The following is a 21,091-nucleotide window of genomic DNA, read 5'->3' as shown; positions in this document are numbered from 1 at the left end:
CCAGAATGCCCTGCAACACAGCAGTGGCAAAGCCTGCTCTAATTTTGGAATATAAAGGCAGGTGGTAGTGTTTTGTGAAGGTATGCACAGAACTCCAAGTGGCTGCCTCCAAAATATCTTTGGTAGGAACTCCTCTGAGGAAGGCTGTAGAGGTAGCTGTGGCCCTGGTGGAGTGGGATCTGATGCCTGTAGGGACAGATTTCCCATGATAGGAGTAACAAAATCGTATACAGTGGCCTATCCATTTTGAAATTGTCCGTTTGGTAACAGGCTTCCCTTGAGCTCCTACAGCATAGGACACAAAAAGTTGTTCTGATTTCCTGAAAGGCTTTGTTCTGTCCAAATAATAACGTAGCTGTCTATGGATGTCTAAGGAATGTAGCAGCCTTTCCCCTTTGTTTTGAGGATTGGGGTAAAAGGTAGCTAAGTGTATGGCTTGATTTAAAGCTACCCTGGATACCACTTTAGGCATAAAAGACGGGTTGGTTTGAAGGGAAACCCTGTCCTGATGGAAGATGAGAAAGGGCTGCACAGCCATGAGGGCTTGTAGTTCCGAAACCCTACGAGCAGAGGTAATGGCCAGAAGGAAAGCTGTTTTCCAGGACAAATATTGCAAATCTGTTGAGGCAGCTGGTTCAAAGGGAGGCAATGTTAGTTTTTCTAGAATGTAATTAAGATCCCAGGCTAGCACTGGTTGTTTCCTTGGTGGTCTTATATTCTTAGCCCCTCTGAGGAACTGTTTTAAAAGTGGGTGAGAGAATAACGGTGGATCCGTGTTGAATTCTGCAGAAATGGCTGAGGCATGGATTTTTATGGAGGAAAATGAAAGTCCACTGTTCAGCAGCTCAGCTAAATACTGTAATACCCGAGGCAAATTCAGTTTTCTAGGGTCCTGGCCTTTTTTCTCATTCCAAGCGCAAAACTGTTTCCATTTTGCGGAGTAAACCTTTCTAGTAGATGGCCTTCTGGCCTCCAGAATGACATCCTGCACCTCTTTGGGGAGTAGGGTCTGCTGTGGTGTTAAGGAATTTTCCATGCAGCGAGATTGAGTGTTTTCAGCTGACTGTGAAGAGTTTTGTAGCTGTGCTGAGTCAGCAGAAGAGGCATTAGAGGTAGAGGCCAGGGAGGAGTATGTGTTAGGCTCCTCAGAAGTGGGTACCAGTGCTGTCTTGGCCAGTCTGGAGCAATCAGTATCATCTTCGGTCTGTCTGCTCTTGCTTTCAAGAGCACCTTGGGCAGAAGAGGCAGAGGTGGGAAGGCGTACACTGTCCATGCTGTCCAACTGAATGAAAGGGCGTCCACTCTCCAGGCCTTTGGATGAAAGGTCCTTGAACAAAACTTTTCCAATTGATGATTCCTGTGGGAGGCGAAGAGATCTATGTCTGGCCTCCCCCACGCTTGGATTATCTTTGTAAACACCTGAGGATGCAACTTCCATTCGTGTGGATCTGTCATATTTCTGCTTAGATTGTCTGCCAGCATGTTTTCCAAACCTGGCAAGTACTGTGCTTGAAGTTCGATTTGCCATTCCAGAGCCAAGTTCCAAAGTGTCATGGCTAGTCTGCACAGGGGGTATGAATGTGTTCCTCCTTGTTTGTTTATGTACCACATTACTGCGGTGTTGTCTGTTCTTATCAATAATTGCCCTGGATGCAGGAGGTCCTTGAATGCTGTAATTGCATTTATCACTGCTAGCATTTCTTTTTGATTGATGTGAAGGTGCTTTTCCTTTTGGGACCATTTGCCCTGAATGCACCTGCCTGTCATGTGCACCCCCCAGGCGTAATCTGAGGCGTCTGCTGTGATTACTTGATTTGCTTGAGGCTTGCAAAATGGGAGGCCTGCGTTTGTTTGACATGCTTGGGCCCACCACAGAAATTCCTTTTGCAAACATGGAATAATTGGTATTATTGTTTCCAAATTGTGGCTGTGTTGAGACCATAGGTTTTTTAGGTACCATTGAAGTTTTCTCATATGCAACTTTGCACATGGGATTAAAAGAATGCAAGATGCCATGAAACCCAGAGCCTGCAGGATTTTCCTTGCAGTAAGCCTGGTACAATTTGCTAGTTTGAAGTACTGAGTTAGTTGCCACTGTTTTTCTGGCGTAAGATAGGCCATGTGGGTGTTTGTGTCCAAGTTGGCACCCAGGAAAGTTATTTTCTGAGATGGTGTTAGCCTGGATTTCTCTGTTGATTGTGTATCCCAGAGAATTCAGTAACCGTGTTGCATAAGCCAGATGTTCCAGAAGTATGTGCTTGCTGTCCGCTTGGATCAGGCAGTCGTCCAAATAAGGGTAAATTTGTATCCCTTGAAGTCTGCAGTAGGCAATTACTGATGCCAGGCATTTCATGAATACTCTGGGCGCAGTAGATAAGCCAAAGGTCAATGCAGAGAATTGATAGTGGATTGAACCTGCAAGAAATCTGAGGTATCTTCTGCAGCTTTGTTTGATTGGGACATGCAGGTATGCCTCCTTGAGGTCCAATGTTACCAGCCAAAACTCCTTGCCCAGCATGGGAAGAAGCTGCTGTAATGTGAGCATCTTGAATTTTGGTACGAGAAGAAATGTATTTAGGATGGATAAGTCCAAAATGGGTCTCCAGTCGGTTCCTTTCCTTGGTATCAGAAATAGTCTGGAATAAAAACCTTGACCTTGTTCGTGAGTAGGTACCTCTTGAATAGCTTTCATGTCCATGAGTTTTCAAATTTGTATTTGTGCCTCTTCCCTTTGATTCTGTGGCAGGTTTGGCATGCCTCTCATTTTTGGAAGAGTGTGAAAATGAAATCTGTAGCCTCTGTTTATAATGTCTAGGATCCATTTGTCTGTTGTGATAATATGCCAATTTCTTGCAAATAATGCCAGTTTTCCTCCCAAGGGAGCTGCCAGCTGAGACTTGCTTGGCATGAAAAGGAGGAAGTCATTGGGTTTGTTTTCTGTATTGTTGTGCACTGTCCTCGCCACCTCTTGGTGCTGGAGTTTGCCATTGTCTGCCTCTATATGATCCTTGAGATTGTCCTCTGCCCCTTGTGCGCCTGTATCTACCTCTTTGGGGCTTGTCCATGGCTGGAAAGGACCAGTTTTTAGAAGGCCAATTTCTGCTAAAACGAGGTGGTTGTACCTGTAGAAAAGCCTTGACAGTTTGCATAGATTTAGCTTTTTCTTCCATTTTCCGTAGTATCTCCTCAGCATTAGCACCAAATAGTACATCCTTTTGTAAAGGAGCATCTAGAAGTTTAGCTTTAACATGATCAGGCAAGCTTTGTTCCCTACGCCAGGCATGTCTACGAATGACTGATCCTGTAACAGCAGCTCTACTTGAGGCCTCTAAGGCATCATAGCCACATTGCAAGGTGTGTTTACCCACTTGTTCTGCACTATGCATCATATCCTGCAATTCCTTCAAATCTGGTTGTTCAGGTTGAGACATTTTATTTCTTAATTGTGATAACAGAAACTGCTGATATTTAAGCATATGGAACTGACAATTTAAGGCCCTCATGGCTAGGGTGGCCGAGGTGTATACCTTTTTTCCCCCCACCTTTCTAAGGATCTAGATTCTCTTCGAAGGTAGTGGATTCTTGGCAGTAGAGGCCTTCATTCCCTTGGGGCCTTGAGAAATGGTTTCAGGGTCAGCATTATGGCTTTTGAAAAGAAATTGGTGAGAGTTAGGAACTCAGTAGTACCTATCAGGTTTGACTGGGGCAGGAGGCAGGGAATCCGGATTAAGACAAGCCTCCGAGTAAACATCATCAAGTATGTCCAAGACAGGAGGTATAGCCAGAGGTCTGTGTTGAGGTAACAAAAGAAATTCCCTAAGCCTTTTCTTGGAATCAGAAAAGTCTTGGCCTTCCCAATGGAAGTGTTCCCTCAAGGTGTGTAAGGTTTCCCCAAAAGAAAAATCCTCTGGGGGAGATACAGAAGGAATGGACTGTTCTGCATCAGAATCTTGATAAGGGGAGTACGAGTGTTCCTCTACATCAGAATGCTCTGAGAAAATGGAGCCCTGTTCAGAAGAGGGAGACTCTTCCTCCACTCTGGGTCTCTTGTCTGGAGGGGGTTGGGAACCCCTGATAAGAGTAATTAAATCCTCAGCCATTTTAAGCATCTGCTTTTTAGGCATGGGGCCTGGGGATGGGCCCTGTGCAACAGGCCTCTTGGGATGCATGGCTGATTTGGACTTAGTAAAGGCCTTAATGGAAAAGGAGGATGAGGGTCTAAAGACACCCTGGGTGGAAGTGGACCTGTCCACATTAGGAGGCTCAACATTCACAGTGGCTTCGGTGGTTGTAGTCTGAGTAAGGGCAGAGGTACCTGCGGTCTCGGTTACAGAAGACACCGCCAAGGAAGTGTCGTCGGTAGTCAGGGACTGCATAGGCGTCTCGCTGAGAACCGGACCACGTGCAGCCGGTTTTGGCGTGGTGTCGGTGGAGACCGCAGGCCTCGCGTGTCGGTCCTTGTCCTTGCGTTTTTTGGACAAAACGGTAGTCTGAGTCTCCGACGACATTTTACAATCAAAAGCTTTACCAAAATAATGTTGGGCGAACTCCGCCCGATGCTTAATAGTGCGTTTATTGAAAGTAGCGCAAAAGCGACAGCCCGAGACGTCGTGGTCTGGGCCTAAACAAGGTATGCAGAGGGAATGGAAATCCTTATGCGGTATTTGCTTCCCACAAGAAATAGAAGTTAACTTTGTCTGACATCAGTCTGAGGCAAGAAAAGTTTCCCCAACGGGGTACTTAGCTTAAAAGAAGACTTCAGTTTCCAATTTTTCGTAAATTCAGGAGTTGGCCGACCGGCACTTGCGAATTGCTTCTGCTTCGGGCACCGCGCGGCAAAAAAGACTGAAGAATATGGCGTCGGCTGTGTCTTATATATCCCTGTCGCACTGACGTCAGGAAAGAAAGCGACAACAACCGACGCCAGACCTAGACTTTGGAATTTGGCCGACCGAGGACCCGCCTGACGGCAGAGAACCCATATATGATTACTGCAGCTGTATGCACGATGAACATCATGGGGAACGGGCAAGAGGGGTCTATGTTTAATCAAACGGATGTTTGAACACTAATGACCAAATCTTACTTTAATCAAATGGCCATATCGTCGCAATGATTTACATCAAATGATGACAGTTGGGCAACATTAAGGAAGCGTATGGTAGCACTTATCGGTAACTCAGTTATAAGGAAACCCGCCCTTTCCCCACTGAAGTGTGATCTCGGACTTGGTATATATAATTAGCAGGGGATGTGGGGGGTGCAGTCCCCCCCATAACAAGTTTCTGGTGTTCACTTAATCTTCCTCTTGGGGAGGGAAGGTCCCCCCCACCTCCCTGCTAATTACATATACCAACTCCGAGACTGCACTACAGCTGGGAAAGGACAGGTTTCCTCATAGTCAAGTTACCCATAAGTCAGTGCTTCCTTATACTTCCTTTGTGTTAGCCAACTATCATCATTTCATGTATATCATTATGATGATATGGCCACTGAATTAAAGTAAGTTTCGATGATTAGTGCTTGACGAACAGCCATTCAATGAACGTGCTGTTCAACGATTAAATGTAGACCCGGGGCTGGACTGCTCATTTCCAGAGGCTGTAGTATCTTTTCTAAACCTCTGTACTCAGCCTAGGCTCCCGCTTAAAATGTTTCATTACATTTAAAAATATCATCGCTACAAAAGCAGCTTCTTCCACAGGAGAAAGAGCTTCTATCCTCTAGCGTTTGTCAAGGGAGTGAATTTGAGATAAAGATGCCATGGAATAACCTGAATCAGAAGCCTCATCATCTTTAGAAAGAGATGTATCCATGCAACCTTTTCAGGGTTGTTGGTGGTGGAGCTGGAAAGAAAAGAATGGTGGTTTCAGGGTCATGATAGCCTTGTACAGGCCTTGAGAAAGGTCTATCCATTCCTTCTCCCTAGAAGGAGGGGTACAAGTTACAGGTTTAGTTTTTTGGTGTTTCTTCTTAAACATGACGTCCGTCTGAACCAAACATGGTGGTTCAGATCCCTGGCGTAGCTCAATAACTTTACCTGAGATCTTCTCGTTAACTAGTATCTGTAGAATGCCCTCTAGACCCTCTGAGATGATACAAGGCTTAGCTTTATCCATGGGTTCCTCGGGAATTACAGCCTCTGCCATAGCAGCCTTTAATGGGATCTCAGTACAGAGCATCTGAGAAGGAACTGAATGTCTCACGGGTTCTGAAACCTCAGCAGGTATGTCGGAGTCGGAAAGGGTTTCTGGCCTAGGTCTTTTAAACCTCTTCTTGAATGGCTGAGGTACATCTGGGGAAGTGGAATCAGCTATCCTGGAGTGGACCAAGCATTTAAGACACTGGATCTCCAGAACGGTATTGAGAAAGGACAAATAGGATCACAACATCTTAGATGCAAACAGGCCTTGTAGTAGTGTTCCACTCAAAAGTAGAAAACTGTACTTTTCCATTATCGGGGCAACACTTACAATGCAATATTTCAGTTGAAATCCAGAAGCTTAACATGTCTGTTCAGCAGGAATGTGTACACTTTTTTTTTTTGGGGGGGGGGGGGGATTAATATATTTTTTTTTAAATAAAGAAGTTATGTTGGTAAACTGTACACACACCTGGTTATCAGACATGTAAAGGTGCTGGCTTTCTGCAGAACGATCGCGGTGAAAGAGCTGGCCCGATAAGTAACTGACAGATGCATGAAAAAAAATACATGAATGCAGCAATTCTGGATAACGTTTTATTTCTGTTTTCTTTAACAGTGTGATAATGTCCTTGTGTGCCCTACCAGCAATGCAACTGAACGTTCTCCCTCTAAAGTTTCTCACTGTAAAGGTCCTGCATGCAGCCAACGATTCATGAGCTGACTGGATCTGACAGACCACACCTCCATGCCAAGCCTGTGTCACTCCCCTTTCCCTGATTCATCTTGTTGGCCTGTCTGGCAAGTAACAGTAAAAAGCATACCAAGATGAAGAGAAATAAGGGACGCTTCCCCCAAAGAATTATGATTACTGTGCAGTTGAGCCTTTCACACTTTCAGACAAAGCTTCCAAGTAAAGACTTGTACATGACATTATATAATTTTAAGGGCCAATAATTTCCTCGTGCGGTCGCTGAGCTCCAACAGCAGTGCACTGACGTGTTTAAGTAGTTAGTTATAAACGTGTGAAATGGAAAAACTTTACCAAATAAGTTGTGACTTCTACTTTTTATACACATGTTAAGATGAACACCTACAAGATGCACAGCTAAAGCACACAAAATTACACTGCCTTCAGAGGTCAGATACCACATTTAAGGTGTTGCCCTGATAACGGAAAAGTTCCTAGAAAACACACTGGGTATGCAAGTCTTTGTAAGGAATTTGCCTATCGCACTTGCACTTAAACCTCCTAGCTAACATGTAATACTGGTACACAAAAGCACTTTAGAAATGCAAACAGTTCTCCAATGGGGCACTTTATCTGTTTATTCGAAGCAAAGATACCAACGACCAAATGACAGTCGGACAGATACGCAACCTGCATTTGGGCTAGTGACAAGACCATCTGGGGAATTATTAAGATCAAGACATAGGATGCTGGGATATTAAAGCTTTAGTTCCCCATGTGGATGTTAGCAGTGACAACCCATTCATTATGAATACTGCAAAAGTGACTTCAGTCAGGACATAAGGGAATGGTGGGTGGGTGCTGTCGGGTAAGGCAGTGTGTTCTACAAACATCTACTGTTACAAGTAAGTAGGACTTGTGCAACTGTACCATCTTCAACTGCCTTACTGGCCATTCAGGTAGATTCTCAAAGCTTACCCAACTTGACAGAAGGAAGGACAAGGGTCCAGGAGCCCCTGAAGAATGGACCTAGTAAAGCCTTTTCTGGGTCTAGAAAAGGCATATAGCTTGTAGTGCTTCATAAAGGCATGGACAGAGGATGAATTTACTACTGTTAGACTACTTTTAGAGTCCAATGATTTCCAATATGCCAGTGAAGAGGAAAAATATGTGGTAGAATGCACCTTTACCTTGCCTGGATTAGTTTTGCCATGGTGGGTATAACAAAAAAAAAAAAAAAAAAAAAAAAAAACACCACCAGAGGACACCCAATGTGCAATGATTTGCTTAGAGACATGTTGACCTTTCTTTGCCCCTGTGTAGGAAACAAAAAGCCTTTGACAGAACAAAGATCCTTCAGGAAGGCTTTAAATAGTACCAGAGTTGCTGTTGTGCATCCAAGGTAGGAAGTATCCTCTCTTCCTTACTCTTAGGTTCTGGGAAGAACACGGAGGTTAACAGACTGAAGGGTGAATTCTGAGACCACTTTCAGCATGAAAGAAGAGTTAGTGTGCAATACAACTCTATCCCTGTGGAAAATAAGGTTAGGTTGTCTCACTATGACAGCTTGCAGCTCAGAGACTTGCCTTGCAGATGTCAGAGCAACATATTAGTTTTCAATGTTGAGCTTCAGATCAGCCTGATCTGTAGGTTCAAAAGACAGCAAGTTTAATTTTTCCAGTACATAGTTGAGATTCCATGAAGGAGGAAATTTTTACTTGCAAGGGGGTCTCACATCCAGCACTCCTTTGATGAACTTTTAACAGAAAGAAAAAAGTAGGGATCCCCTGACAAACAAGTAGAAAAGGTTGCAAAAAATACCCTAATAAATGCATCTGATAAGCCATCATGAAGTAGTTCACACAAATATTTCAAGACTATAGCGATGTTGACCTCAAGGGACCCATTGTTCCTGTTTAGGCACCACTTAAAAAATCTCACCCATATGTAACCATAAGATTTTCTAGTCGCAGCTTTTCTGGCCTTCTTTAACACCTTCTGCACATCCTCATAAAACAAGTACCTAAACGCAGTCAAGAATGAATCATCCAGGCTGTCAACTGTACTTGCTCCAAATTGGGGTGCAGTCACCCCTGAGACTGTGTGAGCAAATCCCAAGTGTGAGAAAGTATCTTTGTAATTGTCCTTGGCCAATACCATTAGAAGGGAGAACCAAAACTGTCTGGGTCAATAAGTTGTCACCACAATGATCTTTCATATTTCTTTCTGAATCTTCAGAAGTACCTTGTGAATCAGTGGAAAGGATGGAAATGCATATAGTAACATTCCTATCCAAAGGAATAAAAATGGGTCCATCTTTCAAGCACGGCTGCAAGTATGCCTGGAACAGAATTTCTCCAGCTGTCTGTTTTGAAAGGAGGTGAACAGATCTATTTCTGGTGTTCTCTACACCTGGACTATATAATGGAACACCACTGCCTAGGATCTGCTTAGTTTTTCTGCCAAATCATTCTGCTCTGACAAGATGTATGATGCTTGAGGAGTCCGAGAATGCTGTAAAGCCAGTTCCCAGTACATCACTGCCAACCTGCACAGAGGGTATGAACTTGGACCCCCCTTGTTTGTTGGGGTAACACCACTGTGTCAGGAAGAACTATCACGGCATGCATCACTGACATTTATTTGATACTGATGTGCGTCTATGCATCCTGGGACTTCTAAGCCAAGAGGCTTGCACTTTTGTGCCCAATGAAAGAGCTCCCCAAGCGAAGTCCGATGAACCTGTATGGACTCACTGCATCAGAACAGGTGAGGAGAAGAAAAGTCCAGGACTGCTGCCCAACTGTGCTCTAAACCACTGTAACTAGTCTGATGAAGGCCAGCACTGACAATTGGGATTCAAAGGAATGTAAGTGCCGGGACCAAAAATTTCGTACATACCATAGAATTTTCCTCATTTGGAGATGGGCCAGTGGATTTATGAATATCATTGACACAGTCAGTCCTAGAATTTTCAAGAATTCTCTTGCCAAGGTGAGGCTCCTCCTAAAGAATTCCTGAAATATCATTTGGTTGGACGGGTCTACTCTTCAGGAAGAAAGGCCAGGAAAATAAGCCTTTGCAAGGGTGTCAGGCACAACTTCAGATGGCTGAACTTGAACCCTAGAAGGGATTCTCTAGTACTTCCAAACATCTGGACAGAGACTCTGCACATATCAACAAGTTGTCCAAAGAAAGATGTGAATGTCAAGAGTCCAGCAATGTGAGCCACTACCAGAGCAAGGTATATAGTAAACACTAGAGCTGCAGTGGAAGCCCAAATGGTAATGCAGAGAATTGACAGTGCATACCAGACAATAAATCACAGATATCTCTAGAAGCAATGGGCAAAGGGGATATGATGATACCCATCCTTCAACTCCAAGGTCACTATGAAGCAGTGATCCGGCCAAGAGGAAACTTTGGGACCTTGACAAAAGTATTCAGCAAGGACAGGTCCAACACTGGTCTTGAGCACCACTCTTTTTTGGGAACCAGGAATAGAAAAACTTTTTCTAGGAAGGAGGGAATGGTTCTATGACCCCCCCCCCCAACAAGTCCAGCATTTGAATAAAAGAGGGAATAAAAGTCTGGCCTGACAGGTGAAGAGGAACCCCTTGAAAGAAGGTACATGTTCCTTCCACCGCCACACTTAACCTCTGCTAATGATACTGAGCACCCATTTATCAGAAACTACCAACAGCCAAGATGCCTTGTTGAAAGCTAACTTTCAAGACAGGGTACCTGGAGGGGAACCTGGGAATGACAGCAGCTGAGCCTTGGCATACTCAAAAGGTTGGACGCGGTGGTTTACCCTTTTTTGGGAAAGGAATCCTTCTTGTAAGGACTGGCAGAGTTCTCATCTAACCATTTCCTTTTGGTGCCTTGTTTTTTTATTGGCTGACATTTGGTTTGTTGGATCATCCGAAAATTATCTTGCATACTGTAGGGAGAACTTGGGAATACGGAACATTTTTTATATCCCTTGCTTCAGTTTACGTCTGTCATCCTAATGTTTTAAGAAAGTACAGTTGTGTACACTTGCCATAAATGTAGATGTTCGAGTGTATTCACTGTTGCAGTCATCACATTTGGGTTATCCCTGCCAGGGTAGCCCTTGGCCAGCCTGAATACCAGAGGCTTAGTATTTCTGCATCAGTTGCTGTTGCTTCAGGACTGATGTCAGGTCGCCAGTAGTATAAAGTAAGGCAGCAGACGTCATTACATCAGTTTTCTTGCCCTGTCAGGAGCCCCCAAATGGGAGCCAAGTTATAGCGAAAGAATCCCACCAGTAGAAAGTAAGTAACAAAAAGTTCCTTGTAAGGGGGGAGAGAGAGAGAAAGAAGAGGAGAATGGAGGGAGGGAAACCAGAACTGCAACAGTGAATACACTCGAACATCTACATTTATGGTAAGTGTACACAACTGTACCACATTCTTCGTATTTCACTGTTGCAGTCATCACATTTGGGTTGATTCCCAAAGCGGAGGAAAAGGGTGGAGGCTGTCAAGGAGACTAGGGGCTGGCTATGATGCCCTGCAAGACTGCAGTGGCAAAGCCTGTCCTGGATTTGGAAATGATAGACAGGTGGTAATGCTTGGTGAAAGTGTGAACAGATGTCCAGATGGCAGCCTCCAGGATGTCCCTGGTGGGGACTCCTCTGAGGAAAGTTGCAGAGGTGGAGGCTGCTCTAGTGGAGCGAGACCTGACTTCCTTAGGAGGAGGTTTTCCGTGTTGCTTGTAACCAAAATGGATGTAGTGTGCTATCCATTTGGAAATTGTTTGGAGATGGCTTTGCCCCCTACAGCAAAGCTAACCAGTGATTGATCAGACTTTCTGAATGTTTTAATCCTGTCTAGATCGAATATGAGCTGTCTGTGCGCATCTACAGAGTGTAGGATCCTTTCCCCCCTTGTTTTGTGGGTTAGGGAAAAAGGTGGGCAAGTAAATGGATTGGTTGAGAGCCACACTGGACACCACTTTGGGCATGAAGGATGGGTTATCCTGAGGGAAACCCTGTCAGCATGGAAGATGAAGGGCTCCACAGCCTTGAGTGCTTGTAGCTCGGAGACTCTTCTGGCTGTAGTGATGGCCAGAAGAAAAGCAGTCTTCCAGGAGAGAAATTTTAACTGGTGCTGGTTCGAAGGTGGGTAGAGTAAACTTTTCCAACACAAAGTTAAGGTCCCAAGCTGGGGTAGGTGCTCTTTTGGGTGGCCTCAAGTTGCTAGCCCCTCTTAGGAATTGTTTGATCAGAGGGTGTGAGAAAAGGGGCTACTCAGAGTGGAAATGAGCAGAGATAGCAGAGGCATGAATTTTAATAGAGGAAAAAGAGACCACTGTGTAGCAGGTCAGTTAGGTAATCCAGGATGAGAGGTAGGGAGGGCTGTGCCGTATCAGCTCCCTTAGCCTGAATCGAGATGCAGAACCTTTTCCATTTGTCAGCATAAGACTTTGTAGTGTTAGGGCGTGTGGCCTCAAGTACAACATCTAGAACCTGTTTACTAAGGTTGGCAGATTGATCCGTGGTCACGGAATAAGCCAGGCTGCCAAACTGAGGGTCTGCAAATGGGGATGCATGAATTCTCCTTCCCTCTGGGTCAGGAGTGTTGCGGTCTGAGTGAGATGTCATGTTGGCAGTGGGGACAGGCTGCGCAGCAGTGGGTACCAGTGCTGGCGAGACCAGTATGGAGCAAGAATTGTCCTTGGTTTTTCCTCCCTTATTTTGAGCAGTACCCCGGTGATGAGAGGTAGTGGAGGAAATGCATAGACCGACAGACTGACCCAGGGGAAGGACAGGGCATCCACTTTCCAAGCCATGCAGTGATGCTCCCTGGTGCAGAACTTGCTGAGCTGATGGTTGGTGTGGGAGGCAGAGAGGTCGACCTTCGGGGTGCCCCTTTTCTGAGTTATTAGGGTGAAGGTTCTTTTGTCTAGCTGCCACTTGTGTGGGTCCAGAAGATTTCTGCTTAAATGCGCTGCCAGAGAGTTTAGAGAACCTGGCAGGAACTGTGCTAACAGGTGGAGTTGCATGGCAGAGGCCGTGTACTAAAGGGTCATGGCCAGTCTGCACAGAGGGTAGGAGTGAGTCTCTCCCTGCTTGTTGATATACCACTTCACAGTGGTTTTGACTGTTTTGATCAGGAGAGCCTCTGGGGAGAGGAGGGGCCTCAAAGCTGTCAATGCAAGCTGGACAGCTAACATCTCTTTCTGGTTGATGTGCAGATGGATTTGCTGTGGGCTCCATTGGCCCTGTATGCACCTGCCATCCAAGTGTGCACCCCAGGCATAGTTTGACGAGTCTGTGGTGAGGGTCTGGGAGGCGGGTGGTGATGAGAAAGGTAGTACCTTGTTGTGGGAGCATGCTGCTGCCCACCACAGAAAATCTTTCCTTAGGCAAGTTATCATTGGTATAAGAGTTTCTAGGTCTTGAGAGTGTTGACACCAAAGGCTTTTAGGTACCACTGAAGTTTCCGCATATGCAGTCCGGCATATGGAATGAGTAGAATGCAAGATGCCATGAACCCCAGAGCCTGCAGGATTTTCCTTGCAGAAAACTGGGGTCTGGTGGCTAGTTGAGAGAAGTAGGTTGTCAGGTAAGTTTGCTTTTCTGGTGTAAGGAATGCCATCTGGGATGTTGTGTCCAGGCTTGCACCCAGGAATATAATCCTTTGGGTGGGTACTAATTTGGATTTCTTTTCGTTGGCAGTGTACCCTAGGGAGGTCAGTAAGGCCTTTACAAAGGCCAGGTGCTTGAACAGCTTTCCCTGACTGTCTGCCTGAATTAGGCAGTTGTCTAAGTATGGGTAAATTTGGATATTCCTTTGTCTGCAAAAGACAATGGCGGGAGCCAGACATTTTGTGAAAACTCTGACAGCAGTAGATAAGCCAAAGAGAAGTGCACAGAACTGAAAGTGTAGAGATCCTGCCCTGAAACGTAGATATTTCCTGCATAATTCCCCGACAGGAATGTGGAGGTAGGCCTCTTATGTCTAGGGTGGCTAGCCAAGCATCCTTGGACAGCATGGGTAGCAGTCGCTGGTGGGTGAGCATTTTGAATTTTGGTATCACCAGGAAGGTGTTTAGAATGGATATATCGAGGATGGGGTGCCAGGTGCCCTCTTTTCTGGGTACCAGAAAAAGTCTGGAGTAGAAATCTTGGCCTATCTGTTATGTAGGAACGTCCTCTATTGCCCTCATTGAGAGCAGGGAAAGGACTTGCATTTTCACCTCTGCCCACTGGTTTGGAGGTAGATCTGGGAACCCTTTTGGGGTTGGAAGAGGGTGGAAAGAAAATCTGTATCCCTGGGACACAATGTTGAGGACCCAGCAGTCATTGGTAATGGTGGCCCAGGTGCTTTCTTGAAAGGAGAGTTTTCCTCCTAGGGGTAAGTGCAGGTGGGCAGAGGGTGGGGGAGGAGAGTTCATTGTGAGCTCTTACCATGAGGGGGCGGCTTAGAACTCCCTGGTTTGGAAGTGGAGGAATTCCACCATTTTGATCTCTGCATTCCCTGTGGCTGCTGTCAGGGAGGTCTGCTTCCCCGGGTTCTGGGCTGAACTTACCTGGTGGGAGCAGGAAAGGAGCAGTGCTTGGAGGGGCAATGCCTGCTGAACCTGGGTGGCTGGACCTGTAGGAAACCCTTAACTGTCTGCAGAGATTTAGCTTTTTCTTCCATCTTTTTTAAGACTTCCTCTGCCTTAGTGCCAAATAAGTTGTCTGTGTATGGGTGCATGCAATAATTTAGATTTAACATGGTCTAGGCAAGGGCTGTTCCTTAAGCCATGTATGCCTTATAAGGACAGAACCGGTGACTGCTGCCCTGCAAGAAGTTTTTAGGGAGTCAAAACCACAGTGTAAGGTGTGCTTAGTCAATTGACTTGTAGAATGCATTAACTCTTGCAACTCTTTAGATTCTGCATAAGCAGGAAAGGAAGACGCCTTTTGTTTGAGGAGTTCCAGGATATGTTGCTGAAATTTTAGCATATGGAACTGGCAATTTAGTGCTCTGATAGCAAGAGTAGCAGAGGTGTATACTTTTTTACCCCATCTATCTAGTGCTCGGGAATCCCTATCTGAAGGGGTAGGATTCTTAGAAGAGGTTGGTTTAATTCCTTTAGGCCCTTGAGAAATTACCTCAGGGTCAGCAGTAGGATTTTTGAAGAGAAATTTGCGAGAGTCAGGGACTCTGTAATCCCAGTCAGGTTTTCTGGGTGCAGGAGAGATGGTGTCAGGAGTCAAACTGGATTCCAGGAAAACATCATCAACAACATCCAGGACTGGGGGAATGGCCAGGGGTCTGTGCTGTGGAAGATCTAAGAATTCCTTGAGTCTCTTTTTAGACTGAGGGTAGTCCTGACATTCCCATTGGAAATGTTCCCTTAAGGTATGAGGGGTTTCCCCAAAGGAAAATCCTCTGGTGGAGAGGCTGAAGGAATGGAATCCTCTGCATCAGAATCTTCATAAGCAGAGAGGGGTTGCATGTCTTCATATTCAGATGCATCAAAGTCATCAGACTCCTGTTCAGACAAAACTACTGGGACAGATCTCTTTCTTTTGGAAGGGGTAGCTTGGCTTAACCTAATCAGTATGATAAGGTCTTCTGCCATTTTAAGCATTTGAGACTGATGCAAGGAAGCAGGTGCCTGTGATTGGGTCACTGGTTTCTTGGGTGTGGTTCATACCCTGGGCCTTACAAACTCTGTAGTTTTCAAAAGGAATGGTAGACGTGAAAGAAGTCAGTTTGTTTCGAGAATTGGTAGTGCGAACTACTTCCTCAGAAGCCAATGCCTGCTCAGCAGCTCCGAACCCATCCAAGGGAGAAACAACCACAGACTCCTTAGTTGAAGAAGAAGTGTTTTGTGGCATACTGGACTCCGAAAGGGTCTTGGCAGCGGCCTGGATATCCACAGAAGCGGGCATCAGAGGCTGCGAAAATGCCTCATTGAGGACCGGAGAACGAATGACTAGCTTAACGGAAGCGTAGTCGGTAAGTTTGGACCTGTGCGGTCTCTGTCTTTATCTTTATGTTTTTTCGGAAGATCTATTGTCGGATGGCTTACCGAAGCCATATTGGAATTAGAGGACTGTAAGTGAAAATATCTAGCTACAATAAGGGCCGAAGACATACAGTTCTGGCATTAAACAAAGCACAAAAGCAACAGCGAGGGACGTCGTGGTCTGGGCCTAAGCAAGTGACACAGTAAGAATGAAAGTCTCGGTGTGGTATTTGCTTTCCACAGGTGAGATAATTGTTAACTTTTTCTGACATCGGTTAGTGCAAGAAAAAAGGATTCCCAATAGGGTACTTGGCTTTAGACGACTTCGGCTTCAATTCGGAAGATGAAACTCAGGTACCGACCGACTGGCACCCGTGCGAACTGCTTCTGCTTTGGGCTCCTCTGCAAGAAAGACTGATTTAATGGCGTCTGCTGCCTTACTTTATACTACTGACGATCTGACGTCAGTCCTGAAGCGACAGCAACCGACGCAGAAATACTAAGCCTCTGGTATTCTGGCCGGCAGAGGGCTACCCTAGCAGGGATAACCCAAATGTGATGACTGCAACAGTGAAACACTATGGACATCTGATTAATTTGCTGTACCAAAACACACAAATCAGAATCTAGTGTAGCATTCATAAGGTCATTTTTTTTGACTCATCAGAAAAGTTTTGGCTGTGCAACCAAGCATACCTCCTCACCACCTTAGGCATTGATGCATTTTTAGTAACATAATCCGTCCTCTCCGAGGTACTCTCTAAAGCATATTTAGACACTTAGAACATTGGATTTCTTTCACAGTTTTTCTGCCCAACAGGTAATGATGCAGCAAACTTACCTAAACTATTCATATACCTCACACAAACTTCAACATAAAATGCAGGTAGTTAAACACTTTAAAAGCCACCATGCTGGATTCACCAGCTGTCTTCCTCGAGATTCTAGCCACTTACCTAATTTATCTTGAGGGACTGGGTTTGATGAAGACATGGTCTTTTTACTGACAAACGTTACTGGGGACTCAGAAGCAGGGTCCACAGACAACGGGGCTTGGAGGCCAGGTATGGCAGAGCACACCTTGAATTTCTTAAGCACTTTTTTAGACAGAGATTCATTCAGCAGAGAATCGCAAGCTTTCTTAAAAATATCCCTCATTTCTTAAAAATATCCCCCAATACTGTAATCAATGGAGAGAAGGTCACCTCATCCTCCAAAAGATCACATAACCTGGTGATCTCACAGGTAGCCGATAACTGCTCCCAACTAAACACATTTATTTATTTGACATTTGTTGACTGGGTTAGTCTAGATGGCCAGGAGCTCTTTTTCAGTGGAGACCCAGGGAGAAAAACTCCACATAACATATCTACATAACTAATGAAGTATATATGCATAATACTAGCTACATAAACAAAATTTACTAAGGGTAAAATAAAGCTGAGTTTACAATAACAGATAAAGAGAATAAAAAAAAGAATAAGTACATCATGGTGGGATAGACTGTCAAAAATTTACAAACATCAGCAGAATTTACATTCATCATAAGTTCAGCTAAAAAGCTACAGAGTGTAGAATTTGTAAGGGTAATGTAGTGAAGCACTTGTGGAAAAGAAGGGGAATGAAGAGGTATGTGTAAAGAAGAAGAGGCAAGAAAAGCAGAGAGGAATAAGGTCAATCAGGGGGATGATTGCAGTGACATAGCTATATATTGCTTAGGTAGGTTTTTGTACAGCATTTCTGAACTGGTGTTTAGGCTTAGTAGTTCGAATTTCCAAAGGACGTTTATTCCAGCTCTCAGCTGGAGAACAGCTGTAAAGGTTATTACCAATTCTGATTTTTTGGCTTATATATAGTGAGGAGATGTTCTGAGCTCTGAAGTGTTTTAAGTGGGGAGTAGGGGGAGATGACAGAGGTAATGTTAGGACAGAAAGAGAGCTGGTGCAGTATAGAATAAATTATCTGAAGCTGTGGGAGGAGAAGTTTTTGGGGAAACTAACCAGTTTAGTTTCCTGAGTACTAAGCAGTGATGGGAATGGTAAGGGAGTTCTGCTGCAAATTTGGCCAACTTATAGTAAGTGGACTGTAGTTTAGGGAGAAGTATGGTAGCATTTGGGAAAAAGAAAAAATCTGATTGGGTTTCTGAACATGTCCATCCTTAGAAGAAACTGACTAGTCAGACTCTGACACTTCAGACTCTGGATCTCCTTAAAAATCAGGATCCTCAGGTGTTTGAATGGGGGTAAGAGTGCTGGTATTATTCATAACCCGGGTTTGCACTCCATAACCAACAGCCTGAATAATGGATGTAGCCATAGCGACCACCTCAAAAGAAAACACGGCTGGAGATTTTTCCCTGTAATGCTGTGGGCCGCTTGTCTTTTTTGCAACTACAGCAGTGGAAGAATCCCTTGGGAGTGGGGGACGAACACTGAACAGATTTTGCACAGCTAACTTCCCCTACATGTCAGGAGTTTACTTCTCCTGTATCTGAACCATGTGTGGTACCATACAGCCTCACCCTATGTCACCCCCTATAAAATGACCTTTTCCAATGGAAAACCTCTGATAAAAAAAATGAAATGAATGTGAAAAGCATGACTTCCACACAGTACTACTATGTACAGTGCATCTTAAAGTGGTACTCATCATTATTTTCCATACAACACTGCACGTGCAAACCAACTCATGATCACGATCACTCTCACCTGCTGCTAGCAGTACTTCCACAACGTCCATCTTGCCAAACAATGCAGCCTCATGAAGTGCACTTCCCTTCTCTGCCTGTAAAACAAAACAGTAATATTTGTAGCAAGCCGGATTATACCACCAACGATATAAACAAGCTATTGACATGACAACTAGGAATTTGCTACACAGCAGCTGCCTTAAGCAACAGCAAGTTTAACCGCAGCTCAGCAAATGTCAGGTAAGGTGGGTACGCGGAGAAGGAACAGCCGCTGAACATCTACTGGGTTAAGGTAAACAGTGTTGATGGTAAAGTACTGGTAAACAATCCACCCTTTTCCAATACACTGGCAATGTGCAGTGGTAGTCCCTCATATGAAAATGAGTTACACAGTGGCGTGCAATAAAGTACTAAAACAAACAATGTACTCAGTGAGCCACATTTGTTATATAATCCTATTCACCCAGGCAGTGCCTGCAAATGACCCACTGAGATCAGTGCACTACCCTAGCAAACAAATACAAACAAATAAAACATTTCATGTCAGTTGTTCAAACAGAATAACTACTTCAAAATAAGATGCTTTAATCTTCTGCCAAGCTGCATGTCATGCCTTCTCACAAACGCTGTCAGGATATTATGAAGATGCATACTGGCCCATACTAAAGTATGTAGGATCTTACCGTAACAGCAGATGCCCTACTTCTCACTGCTGAAACATTCTTCACTCTTGGGCTGTCCTTGGCAGAATATCCCAACAGCTGGCCGGTATTCCAAACCTTTACACCTTCCAGTCACTGTATGTCAGACATACGTCCTACATGCAAGGCATAAGGTACACTTGTGACACACGGATGCCTAATCTTCAAAAATGAAGTGCTCCAGGAAAAGTACAGTTTTGTACCTACCATAAATGTAGATGTCCGATAGGTATGCATCTGCAGTCCTAACATATGGGTTGTCCTGCCTCAGGCAGCCCTTGATCGGCGGATTCCAAAGTCTGGGTCTGGCCTCGGCTGATGTCGCACTCCACCCGACGTCATAGCTGCTGTGGTATAAAGGCATCAGCCGACGCCATTTTCCTCAGTGTTTCTTGCCCCAGATGCCACGTGCCCTCTAGGAAGGCTAAATTTGGATAAATGCAAATAATTCCAAACAGTAGAGAGCAAAAAATATATATATATATATATACATATATACAAAACAAATACACCATAATAATTTCCCCAGCTAGCTAAAGAGGGTAGGTACCCTAGGAATACCACAGAGGGGAAGGAGGGTGGGTAATCCTGACTGCAGATGCATACCTATCGGACATCTACATTTATGGTAGGTACAAAACTGTACTATGTCCTTCAAGGATGCATCTGCAGTCCTAACTATATGGGTAGAATACCATAGCCAAACTGGGGAGGAGGCACTAAGATAAAGATGGTGTAGTCAAGATCCCTTGCAACACAGCAGTTGCAAAACCTGCTCGGGATCTGGGTATAAAGGAAGGTTATAATGCTTGGCAAATGTATGCACGGAGCTCCAAGTAGCAGCTTCTAAAATGTCTTTGGTAGCCACTCCTCGTAGGAAAGCTGTAGTAGTGGCTGTAGCTCTTGTGGAATGAGGTCTGATATTTTCAGGAGTTGTCTTTCCATGAAAAGAGTAGCAAAATCGTATGCAATTTCCTATCCATTTTGAGATTGTCTGTTTTGAAATTGCTTTTCCTTGCATTCCTGTTGCATATGCTACTAGAAGTTGGTCCGTTTTTCTGTTGGTCTTAGTTCTGTCCAGGTAGTAGCGTAATTGTCTGTGCACATCCAAGGTATGTAGCAGTCTTTCCCCCCCTGTTCTGTGGGTTGGGGAAGAATGTAGGTAAATTAATCGCTTGGTTCAATGATACTCTGGAGACCACTTTTGGCATAAAGGTAGGGTTGGTTCTCAGAGACACTCTATCCTGATGGAAGATAAGGAAGGGCTGTACTGCCATTAATGCCTGTAATTCAGATACCCTTCTTGCTGAAGTAATTGCTAGCAGGAAAGCAGTTTTCCAAGACAAGAACTGCAAATCTGCTGTTGCTGCCGGTTCAAAGGGGGGAAGTGTTAGCTTTTCCAGCACAAAGTTGAGATCCCATGTAGGTATGGGTGGTTTCCTTGGAGGCTTTACGTTTTTGATTCCTCTCAAGAACTGTCTGAGTAGAGGATGAGAGAAGACAGGAGGATCCATGTTGTATTCTGCTGAGATTGCTGATGCATGAATCTTAATGGAGGAGTAGGACAGGCCATTGTGGAACAGTTCTGCTAAGTATTCCAGGATGTGTGCTATGTTTGCCAATGAGACATTTTCCCCCTTTGCTGCACTCCACATGAGGTATCTTTTCCATTTGGCTGAATAAGTTTTCCTTGTGGAGGGTCTGCGAGCCTCCAGGATAATGTCCTTAACCCTCTGAGATAAATCTGGGTTATTTTGTCTTATGCAATATTCCAAGCAGCTAGCTGCAGTGTTTTCAAGTTTGGATGTAGGATCTTGTAGTTCTTCTGTGTTAGGAGTAAGGGACACAGAGGTAAAAGGGGACACCCCGAGGGG

The 21,091-nt window shown here is 44.7% G+C and overlaps 1 protein-coding gene across 1 annotated transcript in view; it reads right to left on the bottom strand.

The window, feature by feature from the left end:
- The window catches only part of ANKS1A (ankyrin repeat and sterile alpha motif domain containing 1A), a 3,005,277-nt gene that overhangs the window by 2,356,650 nt on the left and 627,536 nt on the right, over window positions 1–21,091 (bottom strand). Inside the window, exon 6 of the mRNA XM_044076145.1 lies at window positions 18,536–18,611. Within this exon, the coding sequence (XP_043932080.1) occupies window positions 18,536–18,611 (76 nt within the window). The remainder of the gene's footprint in view (window positions 1–18,535; window positions 18,612–21,091) is intronic.

The sequence above is a fragment of the Protopterus annectens genome, chromosome 7.part0, assembly GCF_019279795.1.
Source record: "Protopterus annectens isolate FY-2018-M chromosome 7.part0, PAN1.0, whole genome shotgun sequence".
In the NCBI taxonomy this organism is placed as follows: Eukaryota; Metazoa; Chordata; order Ceratodontiformes; family Protopteridae; genus Protopterus; species Protopterus annectens.
Note: the sequence above shows the minus strand (reverse complement) of the source record. Positions and strands in the feature narration are given on the sequence as shown.